Source organism: Rattus norvegicus, chromosome 1 (genome assembly GCF_036323735.1).
Source record: "Rattus norvegicus strain BN/NHsdMcwi chromosome 1, GRCr8, whole genome shotgun sequence".
NCBI lineage: Eukaryota > Metazoa > Chordata > Mammalia > Rodentia > Muridae > Rattus > Rattus norvegicus.
The window spans coordinates 194,965,565-194,986,257 of record NC_086019.1 but is presented as its reverse complement, the minus strand read 5'-3'; the positions used below and the strand labels follow the sequence as shown (position 1 = coordinate 194,986,257).

The 20,693-nt window shown below is 48.5% G+C and overlaps 1 protein-coding gene across 1 annotated transcript in view; it reads right to left on the bottom strand.

The window, feature by feature from the left end:
- Positions 1-8,638: 8,638 nt before the first annotated feature.
- The window catches only part of Htra1 (HtrA serine peptidase 1), a 49,551-nt gene continuing 37,496 nt past the window's right edge, over positions 8,639-20,693 (bottom strand). Inside the window, exons 4-9 of the mRNA NM_031721.1 lie at positions 14,720-14,914; positions 14,222-14,254; positions 12,400-12,514; positions 11,973-12,030; positions 10,521-10,616; positions 8,639-9,336 (exon numbers count right to left, since the gene is read on the bottom strand). Coding sequence (NP_113909.1) covers positions 9,168-9,336; positions 10,521-10,616; positions 11,973-12,030; positions 12,400-12,514; positions 14,222-14,254; positions 14,720-14,914 — 666 coding nt within the window. The 3' untranslated portion in view covers positions 8,639-9,167. The remainder of the gene's footprint in view (positions 9,337-10,520; positions 10,617-11,972; positions 12,031-12,399; positions 12,515-14,221; positions 14,255-14,719; positions 14,915-20,693) is intronic.

Genomic DNA, 20,693 nt, shown 5'->3' with positions numbered 1-20,693 from the left:
CCTCAAACGGCTGGGCAGAAGCCTACTTACTGATTATTACACAAAAGCTGTTTTTTGGGTAAAACTAATTCCCCATCCCAAGGCCCCTCATCTAATCTATATGTTTCCTGGAGGAAAACATCACTCCCCCACAGCGTTGGTCCTTACTGTGCACTGTTTGCTGCGCTCAATAATGCAAGACACGTCAGTTGTGCTGAGACCGTGTGCGACCAAAGTTGTGCAAAGGCTTTAAGCTCCTTCAGAAAAACAACTCTATTGATAACAAACAGAAACAATCATGCTTTCCTATAGTGATTTCTTCAAGATCAAAGTACTTCTAGAAAACAACTATTCATTCCGATGTCTACCCTAGAAACAGTGAAAACCAACTATTGCATTCTAATGCTTACCCTAGCTATAATGATTCTATTACCGTTCCACTGCAGAATAAGTTAAGGGTCTACAGAGAAACGGAAGCAAGAGGATGTATTTAGGCACACAGGAAGACATCAACTATGAGGGGTGGGCTCATGATGATGCAGGCTGGAAGTCACACGATTATGTGTGAAAGCTGAAAGAGAGAGAGGAGAGAGAGGGAGGGAGAAAGAGGAGAGAGAGAGAGAAGAGAGAGGGGAGAGAGAGGGGAGAGAGAGAGAGAGAGAGAGAGAGAGAGAGAGAGAGAGAGAGAGAACTTTCAGTGTCTTTTTGTCCTTTTGATTCTTGGTGAGTCAAATGATATTCACCTATAGTTTTAGAAGCAAACACTTTTATTCACTCCACTAATTCAAAAGGTAATGTCTTCCAGAAACTTCCTCACACATAATCAGAAATAAGATTTTCCCAACTGCCTCGGCTTCCCTTAGCCTGGTAAACACAAAGTTAGCTATCACAGCCACAATAGTGAAAAAGGACTAGAGCTATAAAGTGAGCCAGTGAAGAGGAGGGGCCGTGTGGGAGCAGTGACCAGACTATCAGATGTACCACCCTGAGCATCCCCTAAAAGACCTTAGTGGGATACAGGATGAAGAAACCGGAATGTGCTACCCAAGCAGGTGAATCTGAGTGGATGGATGAGGCAAAGAAGCAAGAAAGGCCAGCAGAGAGGGTGGGCGGCTGTGTGGAGGAGGCTGGAGTCCCTGTCACCACCTCATGAAAGGGGTCTGTGCCCCTCATATAGAAACACATGGTGAAGGTGGCCACCTAGAACCCTAAGCACAAAGCAGGCACAGGGCACAATGACATATCCACCATGTCCGTTCCCAGGGACTCATTAGTGCAGAGCGGATTTTCCTTCACAGGAACATGTGTTTCTGTCATAGGAAGAGTGCGTGGTCAGAAGTGCTGGCTGAGTAGGAGTGAGGCTTGGACTCACATGGGAGCCACAAGCCGACTGTCAGGCTTCCAGCAATTACAGTGGGTTTTTTTTTTTCATTTATTTCAAGTTCATTTTAAATACTCCTGCTGGGAGTCTCCTCCTCCTCCTTCTTACTCCCCACTGTAGTACAGGCTGTGGTGGAGGGTCGGGGTGGAGTTTCTGGGTCAGATAGGCCCCTCCCTTGGCATTGATTACTGCCTCTTATTGTCTAGTTTTTTTTTTTAAAAAAATTAGTGAACTTTATGTTTTAGACCTGTTTAGGTTTACACTAAGCTGAATACAAAGTATAGAAGATATCCACCATCCAGGCCTCCAGCTCTCTCTTCCCATCAATAGTTACGCCAGCCACATAAGCCCCTTACTGTCACCCTAAAGTCACAGTGTCCTGCGGGGGTCACTTCTAATGCTCTCTCTCTCTCTCTCTCTCTCTCTCTCTCTCTCTCTCTCTCTCTGTGTGTGTGTGTGTGTGTGTGTGTGTGTGTGTGTGAGAGAGAGAGAGACAGACAGACAGACAGACAGACAGAGGCAGAGACAGAGGCAGAGACAGAGGCAGAGACAGAGAGGCAAGCCCCTTTACTTTGAGACAGGATGTCTCACTGAAGCTGAAACTTGTTTAGACGAGACTAGTTTGCTGACAAGGCCTTAGGATCTTGTATCTGTCCATTGCACCCAGCTCCGGGGTTATAGACACCACCATGCCTGCCTTTTCCAAGGTGTGGTAGTTTGAATACTATGGCCCCCTTAGACTCATGTGTCTGAATGCTTGACCCATAGGGCCAATTATTATGAGGCCCATAAGGCACAATCTGGACTTCTTGGAGTGGGTGTGGCTCTGTCGGAGGACGTGTGTCACTGTGAGGGTAGGTTTTGAGGTCTTCTAGGCTCAAGCTATGCTCAGTATAACACAGATCTCCTGCTGCCTGAAAATCAAGATGCAGAACTCTCAGCTCCTTCTCCAGCACTTTGTCTGCTTGCACACTGCCATGTTTCCCGACATGATGATAATGGTCTAAACCTCTGAACTGTAAGCCAACCCCAATTAAATGTTTCCTTTATAGGAGTTGCTGTGTTTATGGTGTCTCTTCATAGCAGTAAACTCCAAACTAAGAAATGTGGGTTCTGGGGATCCGAACTCAGTTCCTCATGCTTGTCTAGCAAGTTCTTTACCCACTGAACCATGTTCCCAGAGCCTAGGCTTATCCCTCCTATGGGTTTTGTGATGCTTCTCTCTTGTGACGACATCATGCAACCTCGGTTACACTGCCCAGCAGCTCCTCTACATTCTTACTCATCGTCCTGGCCCCACGTCTAGCATCCACTGAGCTCACTCTTCCTGGATGCCCTCTGGTTAGAATCATATGAGCATGGCTTCTTCAAATCAGCTCCTCTCAGCAGAATGCATTTAAGCTTCCTCTGTCTTTTGGTAGCTTGACAGCACAGTCTGTCTTAGCGCTGAACACAGTTCCACGGGATGGCTAGGCTAGTTTGGTTATTCGTTAACTATTGAAGGACATCTCTGTTGCTTTTAGTGCATAGAGTATGAGTTTTCTACTCCAAATTGATTTTAGTCTGCTCTCAAGGTTGCTTACATCAAGGCTGACCTTTGAACTCCTGATCCCCTCTTCACTTCCCTGGTGCTGGGATTACAGGTGTGTGCCATAAATGAACAAAAAAAGTAAACTGAGTGGTGGCTCATACCCTTAATCTCAGTACTCAGGAGACAGAAGCAGGTGGGTCTCTATGAGTTCGAGACCAGCCTGGTCTACAGAATGAGTTACAGGTCAGCCAGGGCTACACAGAGAAACCTTGTCTCAAAAAGAAAAAGAAAAAAAGGATTCTGGGTTCTTGCTTAAAGTACTATTTCAAGGCTAGAAGAAGGCTTAGCCTTTGTCTTTGAGAGCACTTTACTCTTGGAGAGGGCCCAGCTCCAGTTCCCAGCGCCATAACAACTGTCTACAGCTGCAGTTCCAGAGGTTCTGATGCCATTTTCTGGCCTCCACAGGCACTGCATGCATGCGGAACAGACATACATGTAAACAAAAGACCTAAACACATAAAACAAAAATAATTTCTAAAACACTATTTTAAGTATTTTAACTAACAAGAAAACTATGTTTGATGAATGTTTACTTACTCCCTCCCAGCCTTCAAAATCGTCAGTCTACCTCCTGACCTTAAGCCAGCCAGAACTTCAATGCCTAGAGTATCTGATGCAAACTTCGCCACTGCACTGGAAGTCAGCTTATAGGCCTTGGGGGTTACACAAGCTAACTGTTACCCTCTGGCTCTTGTAGCTGTGGACCCTTGAGCAAGGGAAGGTGCTTCTCTGAACTTCTGTTCTCCCTCTCTCAAGAACCATCCATACATTGGCTACAGTATCATGGGAAGTCAGTTGGGGTGTTGACCCTGATGCCTCTCCCAAAAGTGGGAAATGACCTGACCAACCTCCACCCTGCTCCCTGATTCAGAGACTACTGTCCACTTTGATCCACTTTCTTCTGTTGTCATAAAACACTGTGACCAAAAGAAAAGTGAGTGAGGAGCGAGACTGTGTGGCTCACACTCCCAGGCTGAAATCTTTCACTGAGAGAAGCCAGGGCATGGACTTAGACAGGAACTTGAAGCAGAAACCATGGAGGAGCACTGAATGCCGGCTCATTCCCAGGCTCATACTTAGCTCATGTTCATGCTTGGCCTTGTTAGAAAACTCAGGGCCACTTGCCCACGTCAATCAACAAGACAATTCCCCACAGACACGCCCACAAGCCAATCTGATTGGACAATCTTTCCATCGAGATTCCCTTCTCAAATGACTTGACTCATTTAAAACTAACTATACCACCATCTTTCTCAGTTTCAGTTCTTAGACCCAAGAGGAGTAATTATTGAGAGAAAAGCAAGGATTAGCAGGGTAGGAAGTGGTTGGACAGTGAGGAGAATGGGTTGTGGGAGCAGTGGGGGAAGATAGAGCTGTACACACAATCCGTCTTGGTTTCCTCTTCCAACGACCCCAGAATACCTTCCCTGAACTCTGCAGCAGTCAAGGGTCTAAACTTGCAGAGTCTGAGCTTTGACCTGGGGTTGCCTTTGGACTTCATATCCTGGTTCAATGAGTTGTTGAAAGAGAACATAGTAGATATTGCAAGATAGACAGACTACTGCAAGTTCATAGAGCCTGAGCAGCTGCACAAAAAAAGGTACATGTGCCTACTCCCTCTGTGTACCTACCTGCTCCCTCTTACTCCCGACAACACCCATGGTTCCTGTATAGCCATCAGTGCCTGTGGAACACGATGAGAATTTATCAGTCTCACAAACTCAGTCGCACACCTACCCTAAGCCCAGGTCAGGCCAGCTTTTCTTTAATGCTACTGAGATGCCATTGTAGAAAGTAAGACTTCAGTTTCAAATGTCACTGGGAGTCAGAAAGAGGGGAATCATAGGGTTAAGGAAGAAGGTTCAGAACTTGGCATCATGGCTTCCAATATGTCAGCTACCTTTCCTCTTTGTGAGCAATTTCAGGCTGGTCACTGAACTGCTCTGAGCCTCAATGTCCTCATTTGTCGCATTCTAATACTGCCTGTCTCTTGATATCAGGAGGCTGTAGCTACCTTCAACAACTGTCTCCATGGCTAGTGTTGAAGACAGTGATGGTGGATGAGGAAGAGGAGACGGGGAGCCCAGTGAACTCCTTAGCATGCACACCTACCTTACCTGACCTGGTAAATAGGAAGCTGTCTCCAGGCAAAAGCTGAGTCCTTTTTAGATAAACTAAACAAAAAAATGCACATTAGCATTTTCTGCATTTGATCCTCACTGGCTCTTGACTGGGGCTCCACACTGAGGCAAGAGCTTTGCAAAGTTCTAAATGAAACCACCAAGTGGTATAGGAAGGCCCCTCCCCAGGCTCTCTCCCACCTATATCTTGATGAAGTAGCAGGGGGTACATGAGTCCAGCCCAGCCAGGCCCTAGACACTGGACACAGTGAGACCACCTCCCAGCTTAGCTCTCCGAAGACCAGGCTAGATACCCTAGAAAGGCATGTATGACTGCAACAGACAGACATGATTCGATCCTAAGCACTGGCATCTCGCTTGGCATTTGAGCACCTTTCATGATTCTACTAGGCTGGAAGTTGGAGAGCACGGGGTATCCAGCTGGAGCTAGCTGTAAGGCTAAGTGAGACACCAAAGAGAAACCAGATCCACATATACCAGAGGGTGACATGTGCAGCTCTTCCAGGGATGTGAGAAAGCTGTGGTGCATACACAATGCCTGCGAAGGACCAACCAAGCAAGAAGGAGGCAACATGGCGTTGGAACTCTCAAGTCATATGGTCATTCATAAATTGTCAGTGTTAAAGCCTCAACTGGCCATTAATAACCTGGTTTTATGGAACTAGGTGATAATTATAGAGATAGTGAGGAGGCAGGGGTGGGTGTGGGGTTAAATCTGACTCTACCTCTCTCCAACTCTTTGGGCCTCCATTTCCCTCACAATAAATGCCTACTTGGCATATGTCAGTGTTCACTCTGCACACACTGTGAAGAAACGACAGATTAGTGAGGGTGGATCTGGTTACAAAGAGCACACGCATGTGCTGTGCCTCCTGTGCCATCCACTCCCTAGTCAGACCTCAGGAGCTGTCCATGTCACTGTCACGGTTAAGTTTAAATTAACAACTTGACACAGTCTGGAATCACCAGGGGGAAATGTCTAAATAAGAAATTGTCAGGATTGAGCTAGCTTGTGGGCATGTCTGTGTGGGATGTTCTTGATTGTGTTAGTAGACAGAGAAAGACCCAGCCCACAATGGGTGGCACCATTCCTTGCGCTTGGGTCCTGGATTTTATGAGTGGAGAAAGTGAACTGAGCACTAGCATTCATGCATCCCTCTGGTCTTGACTGTGGACATGACTGATTGCTAAAATTACCTTGGGCTGTCTTCAGTCCCATTAATAACCATTAATCAGTCACTTCTGTGTCTGACCTAAAATTCTTTAGACTACCAGGTACAAACGTTTAAAATGTCATCAAGTAGGTTAGAGGTGGCAAAAGCCTTTAATCCAAGAACTTGGGATGCAGAAGCAGGAGGATCTCTGTGAGTTCAAGGGCAGCCTGGTCTACAGAGCAAGTTCCAGGACAGCCAAGGGTATACAAAGAAACCTGTCTCAAAAAACTGAAACAAACAGACAAAGAATATCATTAATAGTGTCTGAGGCCAACAGCAAAGAGCCACCTTGCTGTGACCCATCTACCCAATACCCTCACCCATGCAATTGCAACAACACTGGTTTATGACCTCTTTTGTTCTATGACCATTAAGAGCTTGGATAAACAGGTCCGTAATGGAACATGCCATTTGGGGCAACCCAAATCCAAGGTCTAAGGCTATGGTCACCCATATCTGGCTCAGAGCATTCATGCTTCAAGCACCTGCATGCTTTCTTATGGCTACCGAGAACATTAACACTTTTACACCATGTCCTTTCCTGATACTCCATCCATCTGCCATCACTTCATTCCACACAGGCTTTAGAGGGCTTAAAGGAAATCTCTCACTGTCACAGCCACGGAACTATGACTTCATGGGACACCCTGACAGCCAGAGGGCTGTGAGCTCTAGGCAGTGGGTGGGGCCACCTGAGCACAGGTCCACTCCTCGAGGCAGAGATGGTGGGGAAAAGGGAGTGTCTGCTGTGTGGAGGGCAGGAACAGCAGGCTTTGTGTCAGATAGTAGAGAAATAACAGCTTGTTAGAAGAACAGTAACAACAGCAACCGCAGCATGGACTCATCCCTGAAGGAACAGAGAGGTGACCTGGGAAGGCAGCAGGGACCAAGTCAGATAGAAAGCTCTGGGTCCTGGGACAGTGTTAACACCTGTTCCTGAGGGCCTAAATGCCCAAGAGTGTTCATGTGTTCCCTAAGCCCTGTGCCAGAGACCTGAGCTGTCTCTGTCTCCAGACTGCTCCCTGCTTCTACACATGCCCACCAAACCATACCCAAGGCTCCCCAGTGACCAGCAGGGTGGCCTTGGGCAAGCTACTTCTTGCTGATTGTCACCTCCATACCTATAAAACCAGGATGCAGCAGCTCCTATTTCTGGTCACTGAGAGGCGGAAGGAGGTGTATGTACGATGGCTGCACTGTGTCTGGTTCAGATATCCTTGCCCATGGTGTGAGAATTTGCCATCCATTGTTCTAGTTGTAATCTGTTGTGTCCCCAGACTCATCAATTTCCTTTTACAATTTGCCATCTCCCAGTTTTTCAGTGTGGGCAGCATGAACTTTACACGTAGGTTAAAACAAGGACTTCCACCCGCCACCAACACTTCCTCTACCCCCAGACAACACCTTCCCCGTACATCTAAGGATGAACCTGAAAGCTCTTCCCCATTAACAGACAGAACACAGAACACATGCTAAGGACATAAGACTGTTTGGATCCTTCCTAATTTGCCTGCATCATCACAACCGAGAGCAGAAGGCTGGACCGGGATACCAGGCCTAGAGATACTCCATACTAGTACTGGCATATACTTTGTCTAATGCCATCGAAGATCCTGCTTTCTGGCCTTCCACAGCCTCTCCAGATACTCCCAGTAGAGAAATTAATAAACTCCTCTTTCCAGAGGCTGGACCATATTGTTGATGTTATTGATTATCCAACCTTTGACCCCACCTCACACACTATCCCTCAAGGTAAAGCCACACACTGATTTGTTTGAGTGCAGCTGTCCGGGGTCTTGTAAAGTTTTCCCAGGGAGAAAGAGTGCAGCTGTGGAGACTATACTTGTCTCAGAGAGGGGCGGCTCTTATTTTGGACCTAGAGTAACTGAGTCTGCCTCAGGCCATTCCTGTGTCCTGGTCTACACTGGCTGTCTTTCAGGAGACCTGATTGACTACTAGGAGCCCAGAGAGCAGATGGCTTGTATCTCTCCTGCTCTGGTTGTCCTCAATGCTTGCTCCACAGCAGGACAGATGTAAGGACTTTTGGCACAGAGCAGAGGGCCAGGAAATCATTGCTGATGGATTGCATGATGAATGAGATCTACACACACACTCTCCTTAGTTTGACAAGCCCCAGAGAAAAGTAGAACTGTCCATTCAGTGAGCCAGGGCGGCCAAACAGGGTTGTATAACACAGGCAAATCCCAAAGGGGGATTTTGAAATAACTCGCAGGGCCGAGCACAGTGTAGCTAAATGAGGAGTGCACACGCGCTGACATAAAAGCCATTTCAAAAGCGCTGCAGTCTGATAAAAGAAGCACACCAAAATCTAAGTATGAAGAAGTATTTTAATAGCTGAAACTCAAAGTCATTGTACTCCTGATTCCAGGATTCCTAAGAGGCATTTTTTGGCCATCTCAGAAGCCAGGGTCACCCACCTGTGGTCTCAGGGCATCAATTTCCTCTGAGTGCTGACTCGGAGTAAAAGTGTAAACACACCCAAGACCAAGGCTGCAAGGACTGTCCTCTCATCCATCTATGCGTCTGTCAAGTGCATTAGTCGGACAACTGGGGCTAAGGGCAGGGACAGATGTTGACTGCTTAAGCAGGAATAGCCCAAGCTTGTAAGAAAAAGCAGGCTGCATGCGTAGCATACAGAGGGCAGGGCTTCGGCCTGTGCACCTCCAACATTACATTTGTTTTGCCCGCAAACTATCAAGGAGGATTCTGTCGACAGGGGTGTTCCCCGAACAAGCAAAATGTTGGACAAAGTCCTGGGTGTCCTGCGTCACCAGCTCAGTTCTCATGCGCCATCTCCTGGAGTCTTTGAGGGAAACATGAAGTCCAGCTCCTGCCTCTGCCTAGGGATCAATTTCTTCAGGAACCACCGTAATCACAATGTCTTCATTCCCTCTGCGGACAACCATGTTCAGGGTGTTCTCCTTTTTGATGACATCACTGACATCATTGGCAGTGACCACAGACTGTCCATTGATGCTGATGATGACGTCATTTTCCTTGAGCCCTCCACTGAAACACAAAGGGAAACACACACTGTTAACATTTCCATTCCTCACAGTCATCAAAAAAGGCACATCTTAGAACCCAAACAGAACAAATGGGGGTTATAGGAAATGGTGATGGAATGACTTCAAGGAGAGAAGATGATATTTCCTGTCGAGATTCTTTTTAAGCCAAATCAATAATATTTCTTGTAGAAATGCTTTACGAAATTTTTATGTGAACTATGATCAATTATCCTCAGAGGGGACAAGGAAACACCAGGTCTGATGACCACAGCCAATTTGCACATAAATGGGACTGTAATTTAGAAAGTGATTCTTCCAGGAATGTTGGATGCCTCTATTCCTCTGTGCCGCGGTTGGAACCTTAGTTCATACGTGACAGGATCACTATGCTACCGAGGTCCTCCTTGTTCTAATACAAGTCTACAGACTTTTTCCACAAAGGGCCAGATGGGAAATAGCTTAAGCTTCACAGAGCATCTGGTCTCTTTGTCTCAGCTATTCATTTCTGCTGCGGCAGCATAAAACTTGTTCCAGACAAGATGTCATCTTGTCAGGGGACACGACTGTGGTCTAATAAAACACGTGTGCATATTTGCATTTCGAGAATTTACAGTATCACAAAATACAGCCACTTGGATTTTTTTTTCCAACCATAAAAATCATGCGAAAACTGATTTTTCTCAGCTCACGGGTCATCCACCGAGAGGCATCAGGCCAGGTCTGGCCCTAGGGCCTCATGCGCAGCTCTTCAGTGCGTGTTACTCTCTAGATGTCATGGGGTCCTGGAAACAAGCCTCAGTTCTGGATGAACTACTACTATTGCGATGTCATCGGATTGTTTCCCTTTAGGTATTGGCAGCTATGACTTCACGAGTCACAAGTACAACTACAGAGGTTCCTCAAAGGATGAATCCTGCTCTGTGAAGCTCTCTCAACAGCCAGGCTTCCTAGGGATTCCCAGTGAGGCCATTAGTGAGTGCTCTCCCTATGTGGATGACCCTGGAGATGACCCAAGAGAAGAAACATCCTTCTGTGGACAAGCCCTGAACCCAAAGCAGTCAGGAGCCCTGGCTGATAGGAAAGGATGGGTACTCGGGGCCATGAGAGACAGCTCAAATACCTACACTGCCCCCTGGCCCACGAACCACATAGATTTCATGAAGAGGGATATAATGTCACACTCACGCTTCTGCGGGGGTGTCGGGGATGACTTCAATGATATATGCTCCGGAGATTACATCCGGGAAGTCTCGGTGACGATCCTTCAGTTCTTTGGCTTTGCTGCTTAGGAGAAAAAGTGCTTGTGTTGATATTAACCTCCCATGGCCTCCTCAGGCCAACACTCAGCTCTCACCAAATCCCCCCCTGAGTCTCAACTTCAAGTCTTCGTGACACCTATAGAGGCTTTGGCACAGCAAAACATGTATATAGAGGTCTGAGGACAAGCTCAGTACCTGCCTTACTTGAGATGAGGATCTCTTGTTTGCTGCTGTATACACTAGGCTAGCTGGCCTGCTAGAGGAATCTCCTGTTTACCACAGAGAAAGCACTGGGAGTTTAGAAGACACATTCTTCTATGCCGGGCTTTACACAGGTCCTGGGGATTTGAACTTAGATCTTCATACTAGCATAGTAAGCACTTTACCCACTGAGCCAGCTCCCTAGCCCCTGATTCTGCTTTAAAATGGCCTGCCTGCCAGCATCAACAGTGCTCTGTGTAGTAGTAAGAAACTACTCCAAGCATCAGCACAGAACTGCTGCTGGCTATACAGTAGGCATGCCTACAGCATCAGCCTCACCCTGAAGGGAAGGGTACAGAGCACTCAGTAAGCTAGAAGCATAGGAGCTTGGGGAATGACTCAGGAAGGTGACCCTTAGCCTAGCTTCCCTCCCCAACACTTGTATCTCTTCTGCTTCCAAAGACAACCTGTGTGATTTCAGTCTCAGCTTGCCATCCTATGCTTGGCAACACTAAGTACCAGTGTTCATAACCTGTGTGGAATGTCTTAATATTTTAACAGTTGGATAAAACAGTACCATCAATAAATGTCAAGCTCTCGAATGACTCAGACATGCCAGTCACTTCGGTTTCCTGTATTTCATGAAGGCTCCCTCCCCACTTCCCCCCCCCCAACTCTTTCAGGGATGTCAGGAGCCTGGTAAACCCAAGCTGCAACTTCTACACTCAGGGAAACAAGTCCATCAGTCACCAGTCCCCGGAGGCAGGTCCTCGGCCTGCATTCCTGCAGCCACACCCCTCACACCAGCATGCAGGGGAGGTGGGTGCTCCAGGCTGGGGCAAGCCCTGGGGCGGGCACTGGGGCACTCCTGGAATGTAAGTTTCAACAGGATGCGTGGAGAGAGGCAAGCACAAAAGTGTGCCGGCTAGCCAGCCTTTAGATGCTCAGGCGTGCCTTCAGGGAGGAGAGTGGAGTCTTCCAGGTGGTCAGAAATACAAAAACCAGGCCCCAGCCCACACCCTTCCCTTTCCCCAGTGCTTACTTGTAAGCAGAAACTATGATGACTGAAGGAAATAGTTTCCCTTCAAGAATGCCCATGAAGTCTTGCAAAGCCCAAGTTTATATAAACATAGGCCTGACATTTATATTTATATAGTAATGTGTCCTGTTTACCCACCTAGATGTAAGCGACATCATTCGTATCCCAATATACTTCTTCTTGGTGACAGTTTTCCCTGGTGTGTCAACAAAGGGAAAAAAAAAGTCAGCCTAGTCCTCTGGGGTGTGGGGACATAGGATCCAGAGTTCTAAAGCTCCACCTTGTAGCATGAGGCACAAGAGGGGCCCCCAAAAACTGTACTTCAGTCCTGGCCTGGATTCCAGACCCGTGGTGTGACCCTTTGTTGCTAACCTTTTTGGGTGTCTGGAACGAGACTCCCTTTGTTCAGTCTCCACCACCACCACCACCCTGGTAACATATTCACTCTCAGCTTGAGAGGCCTGATCTTAGAGACTGTCATCTTCCCCTCTCCCAAGTCCTCAAGGGGTATCGAGGCCTCTGGTGTGAACCTACGAAGGTCCCCAGGATGCCCGGATCTACTTACCTTTGGCCTGTCGATCATGGGACTCTGTCAAGAACTTTTTTATCTTATCGGATGGAATTGCGAAGGAGATGCCCGCCGTCACCTTCAAGGTGTTAATCCCAATCACCTCGCCATCCTGAAAAGCAAGGGGCATGCTCACTAACTCCAGGAGGTCAGAGGCAGGCACAGGTTGGAAGGGAGCAGAGAATCTATAGGACAGGAGTCTTTAAAATGTGGCGCCAGGTGTAACGCCTCACACTGGCAAGACCAGCATTCTAGAGTATCCGAGATAGGATCACTGTGAGATCCTGGCCAGCCTGAGCCACCATTTGAGGCCTAGTTTCAAAAAAAAAAAAAAGATTGAGAGGAAGATGCTATCTTACCTGACTGGTCATCCCACGCTCTACCCCACAAATGTGTATAATTAAAATAGTAATAAAAAAAAAAGTGTGGGCTGAGAAGACAACAACGTGGTTAAATGTCTGCCTTGCAAATGAAAGCTCTAGAGGTTGGGATCCCCCGAGCCAAGCTTATCCTGGGTGTGTGTGGTGACCTGCCTGTAATTCCAGCCTCAGAGGCAGAGGTAGGATCCCAGGAGAAAGCTGGCTAGAGGGACCAGCTGTCACACCTAGCTCTGGGTTCAACTGAGAGACCCTGCCTCACTGAATAAGGAGAAAAGGGAATGAAGACAGCCCCTCATCAACCCCGGGCCTCCACAGGGCCTCCACAAATACACACATGTGCACAGGCAACACCCTCCCCCTCCAGTGCGCGCACACACACACACACACACACACACACACACACACACACACACACTTGGGGCCACATGCATGCAAATACTCATATATACAGGCACATGGGGGAGAGCAGTATTTGGGCTGTGTCTGAGAATCAGGAGGGCTGGAAAGAGAAGGGTCAGGGATAAAAGGAGAGACATTTGTTGGGGCACCTGGGTAGTGCCACCCACGCTCAGGTGTGGATGGAACAAAGAAGCCTCAGTGGAAGCTAATAGTTGTCTTATTGCATATATTGCATATATCAAAGTCCACCCTATCTTCTCTTTTCATAGGAAGGATGTTTCCAGAATCTCTGAATTGCTAAGGTGACTATCCACCCTCCCTTCCTCCCCTATTTCCAATGACCGTAGATGCTGGCTTGAGCCACAGGCCTTACTCCCAGCATCTGCCCCAGGGTATGGCTGGAGCAAGTTAAAGATGTGGCTCTTCCCTAAGAAGTTTCTGGTGGCCCGATGCTGTGCTGACAAAAAGGACTCTGTAAACTTTCAGTATAAATTGTTCCTGATGTGCTCTGTACATATCAGCTCCTGACACCCAGGGGACCCAGGAGGACATACTATTGGGTAGCCTCAACTTATACTCTCTCAAACAACCCCCAAGCTCTGGCATTCTATGACCTGAAGCCTTCAGCTTTATACTGAAGTCTCGGTTGAGTGAGACATCTGTGAGCAAACAGGTGGCTCCCCGTCATACCCACAGGCATTCAGGGAGAGTTTTGGCATGGGCACGAGCCAGGCCAGCTCGTCTCCACTCAGTCGCCCTCAGGGCTGAAGGTAACTTTCTGCAGCTGGCAGTGCCATGTGGACTTTCAGTCCCCTTTCTGCCTAGACTGGGTTTGAGCTCCTTAGCATCCACCCATGGCTTGAAACACCAACGTGTCCTCTGACCTTACTGCTTCCGGAAAGGGCTGGTGGGGAAAGGTGCAAAGAAACGCTCACATGGCTATCAACTGACTGCTTGTTCTGACAAGCTCACATGCAAGGGGAAAGCAAAGGTGTGCCCACAGAAGAAAGAAACACGGCGTAGGTACTGGAGAGCCTTACCAGGTTTACTAACGGGCCTCCGGAGTTTCCATACTGAAACGAAACAGAAGGCAAAGGTTGGCTCTGTGTCATACCAACACCTAATCAATGTCTCTACCCAGATTTCAAAGCGCTGATGAAGCAGCCAGCAGGCTGGGCTTCCCTAGGCTTTGTCTAGGATCACCTAATTTTAACTGAAGAAAAGGACCTTGACCACTTTTCACGAAGCTTGGGGTGTGCCATAGTGAAATGGTTTAGTTCTGAGACCACGGTAAGCAGCTAACCCCACTTTTACCTCCTCCTCCGATGAGACTGGCCACCCACTGGCTTCAGGACCCCATAGTTCAACTCTGAACAGCTCCGAGAGGAACATTAACACCTAATGCCTAACACCAGAACATCTCAGATGTTCTGGGAATTCATGCAGTCTGTGAGACGGTTTGGGAATAGGAAGAAGCCCAACTTCCTCTGGGAAAAACTCGTCCCCAGCCCAGCAGGCAGAGGGAGCAGAGGGCTCACATTGATGATGGCGTCTGTCTGAATGTAGTCCATATCGGAGTTCCGGAGCCCCAGTTCTTTGCCGCCTCGCTGGGTGGTGCTGACGATCCCAGTGGTGACCGTGTTTTGAAGAGAGAAGGGGCTTCCGATGGCAACCACAAATTCTCCTGGCCGCAGCTCGGAGGAGCGGCCAAGCAGCAGGACTGGCAGCTTACCCTGTAAGCACAAAGGGAGTCATTGCTGCACAATTCAAATACAGAGAGCGAAGAGCAGTCCCTAGGGACTGAGCTTGGGGTGGACACTCCTCTCCTGAGGGCCAAGCCCCTGCCATAATCCACACACAGGCCCTTAGCGAGTCAATGAAATGGAAGCGCTTGTACCAGGGAAAAATGGGAAAAGGTGATAGACAGTTTCTAGGCCTCACATTTTGGAACGATCTGTGCAGCTGGAGAGAGGACAAGAGGAGACAACTTTGGTTTAAGGCTTAAAGATCAAAGTCCCAGACAGGGATCCTGAGTCCGTGTGCCTTAGGGGAAGCAAGGAACCATGGGTCTACTCTCCCACATGAATAACCTTCCTGAGGCCTGGGATGTGGGGAGCCCTGAGGCAGAAACTCGCACTGACTTTCTTGTGCAGCCCAGTGGTGGTAAGGCACAAGGACAAGCAAAGGCTGGCAGCACCCAGGACCCAATGGCGGACTGTCTCTCCTGTGCACACTGGGAAAATCCCTATCACTGCATCTGCCCCCAGCCGATGCAGACTGAGGATTCAGCTGAAGACATCCTATGTCCCACGTCCTATGTCCCACTCCCTCCTGATACTGGGCAGAGTCCGAAGCCCTAAATAACTCCTCATAACAAGATAGGACCATGGAGGTTAAAGGGCTGGGGAAAATGACTGGAGGCTGCCTTCTTCCACTGAGATGGCCCCAGATCCTGCTTTCTTCTTCCCACATTGCCCAGAATTCCTGAATTTTCTATGCATTGCTCATGGAATACAAAAAAAAAAAAAAAAAAAAAAAAAAAAAAGTTAGTCCTGGATGCCTGCTAAGGGAACTCTTTATAGTCATTCAATTTGAGAAAGGATAAGCTACAAAAAAAAAAAAAAATCCAGTGGGTGGAGGTGGGATGGTGGGATGGGTAGCCCAGACAAGAGACTTTATCATCCTCTCTGCAAAGAGAAATGGAACTGCTGATGAGCTCGGACAATTGACTAGCAGATAAGGGAGGCCCCAGACCCTGGGTGACCTGAGATACAACAGAGATTTCACTGTACTCACTTACCCCACAGCACCATGATACAGATTTGAAACACACACACTCCCTGCACGCACACATGCACTCATGCACGCATGCACATGGCCAGTAAGACTAGCACTGCCTACGAAAACATGTCGGAAGACACAGCACAAGCTCTCACCAGCCAGGAGCCTGAGAAGCCGCACCTCTACTCTCAGATACCACACACCCCACAGGGCACCAGCCATCTGTGGCACAGGCTGCCAAACTGAAACTCTGCATGACAAGCACGGACGCCTCGCCTGAGAAGTGGGATAAGAGAGCCCACCAATCGCACTGGTCTGTTATGATGGTGATTTAGGATAACGATGAATTAGGAGCCTGAACGGTTCTCTGGAAAGAGCCTACTCGGCTGTTTACTAGTTTTCAAATCCCTGAAAATCCATTGAAGGATTCCAGCAACTGTGCTGTGACAAGCCAGGGTGTGTCACCTTTCCAGACACAGTTCCACACTGGCTATGACCCTTTCACTTTAAGGTCACCTGAGGCCGGGGCCTATGGCATTCCCTACGCAGACCCACTCGGCATCCAATGGCACGCAGCAAGCTCAGTGTGACATGTTTATCCTGGGTGGGCGCCAACAGTCCCTGCCAGCAAGCTCTGCCAAGAATGACCTCAGCCATCGAGGCAGGGTGGGGCAGAGTCTGGCTGCTGATGAGTGCTGGCCACACTGGGGGAGGCCCACCAGGACAGTACCATTCCTTTGGGGCCTGGGGCTGGCTGGAAATCCTATCTTTGAATCTTCAGGGATAACTGTGAAGGACAGGCAAGAGAGGTGGCTACAGCCTGCAGCAGGTCGGCCTGGACATCCGAAGAAACAGAACTACACAGATAAGAATCAAGCTTAGGGGGTTGGGGATTTAGCTCAGTGGTAGAGCGCTTGCCTAGGAAGCGCAGGGCCCTGAGTTCGGTCCCCAGCTCTGAAAAAAAGAACCAAAAAAAAAAAAAAAAAAAAAAAAGAATCAAGCTTAGGCATGGGACAGTGGGGCCACCTACACGGCGGGAGCTATATCAGGGCTGAGGTAAGATCCGACATGAGAATCTTTATCAGCATCTGGCTATAACACCCTCCAGCCACTGCCCCTGCCTACTAGGAGGAGAGCCAGAGATTTAGGCTTTAAGCCCCACAGTCCTTAGAGAGCAGGGACCTAACAACACCCTGTCCAGTGCTTCTGTCCAAAGTCTGAGCTCAGGCCCAGAGAACGCTAGAAAGGAGATAAATGTTTGAGAGAAAGCTGTATGGAAAGACAATAGAGACCTCCACAGTGGCAGGAGATAGAGGCCTCTATGCTATAAAACACCGAGAGGACATGCCAGGCTCAAGAACAAAGGTCTCATCCTCTGTCACCAAGATGCCCATATTGGGTTTAGACAAGGACACCAATGATGAGAATCCATAGGGATGCCATGAAACTACCCTGTCACGCCCGCCCAGGTGGGCAGTCCCAGTGAGCATGCCTCCTTAAATACATGTTACAGATCATGAAGGATGACTGTGACACAAACACTAAACAGGAAGACGCACGATGGCAGGGTAAAGAAGGGGATATCACAGTCTAGATTCTCCATTTATACGAAAGGAACAAACCCTTCTCTGCCAGATGACAAAGTACTTTCAGGACACTCTGATGATTCAGGGGCATAACAACACACACACACACACACACACACACACACACACACACACACACACACACACACACACACACCATGGAAGAGCTTCTCTCAGCCATAAGAAGAGCCTGGGTGAGCTGGAGAACCAGTTCCCAGCTGCAGGCCTCCATCCCCAAAGGCAGGAATTCTAATTGCTGGACTCCAACTATAAGCAGAAATCCCTGTATGGGAGAGGGAGGTGGTGCCGAGGTGGCGGCCAAGCCAGATTTACAGCTCCATGAGGTCAAGCTGCCTTAAGGGGCCCTGCAGGTGCTGGCTGGCTAGGAGCCTCAGGCTCTCTAGCCTTACTTAGGTCCAAATGGGGCTCAATCTCAGCCACAATCCTCACCCAGGCCTGTCTGCTCAGTAGCTGAGCTTTCACTGGCCAAATTCCTGCTCAGTAATTGAGCTTTTAATTCTATCCCTGTCTAGACAGCCACACTCTTGGGGGGACAGAGGAAACGAAATATACGTACATAGCTGGAAGGCACAGCCACACTGCAGCCTTGACCTGCGGGCACCCTGCCACACTTCAGGGTCCCTGCTCTGTGTCCACATGCAGGCTGCTTCCCGTGTGCCCACATCAAAGCCATCTCCAGGCTCCTGCTGTAGACGCTCTGTCTGGGGCTCCCTTTGAAGCAATGCCAGCCACAGGCCATCTAAGAGACCAACTCTTTTCCCAACAGCCACATCCATATCCCCCCCCCCCCCATCCATCAACTCAAAGTTCCCCTAAGAAGGAAACAGGGCAAACATTAGTCCTGATTGGTGCAAAGTCTGAGGGGAAGGAAGGGACCCACCGCTACTATGGCCTCAAAGCTGGAGGGTTGAGGGGGGGGACACAAAAAGGCATAATAAAGTCATGAGATGACATCAGGAAAAAATGGCTCTGAAGCCCATATCATAAAGCCCAGAAGGAACCCCCAACTTCTACCAGGAGGGCTAGCAGCTTTTTAGGACGTAGGATATGCAGTCAGTCTCTCACAGTGAGTTCTCACCAGACTGAAAAGGAACAGCAGCCTGAGAGGCCAGCAGAAGAGACAGCTGTGAAGGAGGACAATGTAAAACCACCATATCTTCAGGGCACTGCCTAAGGCAAAATGGCACCACCAGAGTCATGAGAGAGAGACTAGAGAAAGAGAAGGATTCCTAGGGGCTGGGAAGATGGCTCAGCCAGGCAGCCAGATGACCTGAGTTCCACTCCTAGAACCTTATTTTTAAATGCCGCATGCGGTGGCACATATCTCCTACTTCAAGATGGGAAACAGAATACAGCATAAGCTCACAGACCAGTTAGCCTGGATAATTATATGCAGGGCAGTGGCAGAAACAAGAAAATCTGTCTTACGTTTCTAGTGCTGTGAAAATACACCATGACCCTGGAAACTCTTATATGAAAACTAAAAATTTAATCGGGGCTGGCTTACACTTTAGAGGTTTAGTCCATCATCATCATGGTGGGAAGCATGGCGGCATGTAGTCAGACCTGGTGCTGGAGAGATAGCTGAGACGTCTACATCTGGATCCACAGGCAGCAGGAAGAGAGAGTGACACTGGGCCTGGCTTGAGTTTCTGAAACCTCAAAGCCTACCTCCTGTGACATACTCCAGCAAGGTCACACCTGCTCCACATCTCCAATATTGACACTCTAGGAGGGTGGGAGGGCATTTTCATTCAAATCACCACAAGGTGAAAGAACAGACACCAAAAAGTTGTCCTCTAATCTCCATATGCACACTTGCACACATGTGCATGCATGTGACCACACATGCACAATTTAAGAAAAAAAAAGAGCCCATAATTCCCAAGTTATAGACCCAATGTCACCTGAGTAGGTGGAGAATGAGCCCAAGGGACAGTGTCAGTGGCCCTGAACATGGACTCCAGGTTTCAATGTCCACAAAAATCACTAAGTACCATCCATAGGTTAGATGCTAATTGTGAAGTAGGGTGAGGGTTTGGTCCATAGAATGGTTTTATAAAGGTCTTCCTAGTTGGTTAAATTATCACCACCGTCCCAAACAATCCCAGGAGTCACTTTCAGGATAAAAAGTGAATCTGAGAGGGGACAGTCTCAACAAATTGTCTTTCCAGTGCCTGGCATAAGACTTCAAGGACCAACATATCCAGTCCAGTTCTCCAGGCTTCCTGTCTGGTGGGCAGAGCATGGATGAACCACGGGGCTCAAGAGTAAAGAAGAATGAAGTTCATCCCCCTTGCTGCAGGTAACTGGGCACAGGATTGTGTATAATACTGAGCACAGAATAACACTGTAAGGCTCTGTGTCTGTCTCACATGCAAGCCAAATCCAATCGGACACAGCTATGTGACTGAGGCCAGGGTTGTACCAGGACTGAGAAAAAGGAGAAGCACTTTCTGAGGTGCACTAGGAGTGGGCTGTCTACTGTGGCCCGGCTTCAAAAGCTGAAGGGCAACAGTAAGAACCAAGCACATCCTCTCTACTCTGTCAACTTCAGTGTGCTCTCACAGTCAGAAGACAGCCACTACCACTGTAGACACCAACCAAAGGCAAGAAGGTGCCTGCCAGCAACATGACTCCTCAGAAGAACAGAGAGAGCCGATAAGATAGCTCATCAGGCAAAAGCAACCGAGCTCCATCCCCATGAAAGGTCCCACAAGGTCTGGACGGCAACATGTGTCTCAGCTGAGTCAAGATGCAGGTGACTGAGTGAAACCTGGCCACTGTCGAGAAACTCACTCCCTCACACAATTGCTTCCTTCTGCTTGGCTGCACAGGAATTGTGTCTGTGGGACAACGAAGATTCTCAGAGCACACAACTGACCAATGAGGAAAGGAATGATCTATGCACAGAGGGAGGGGACAGCAGCCAGTGTAACAGAGCAAAGCAATGACAGAGGAGTTTAAGAACCATGACAGAGAGACTAGGTGGACCTCAGGGGTAGTCTTACCTAGCATGTGCGAGACCTTGTGTTCTATCCCCAGCACAAGGAAATTTAAAAAACAAAGCCATCAGATGGACCAGCCAACAGGAGCTGGGCCAGTGGTTCTCAAGTGAAGGGCT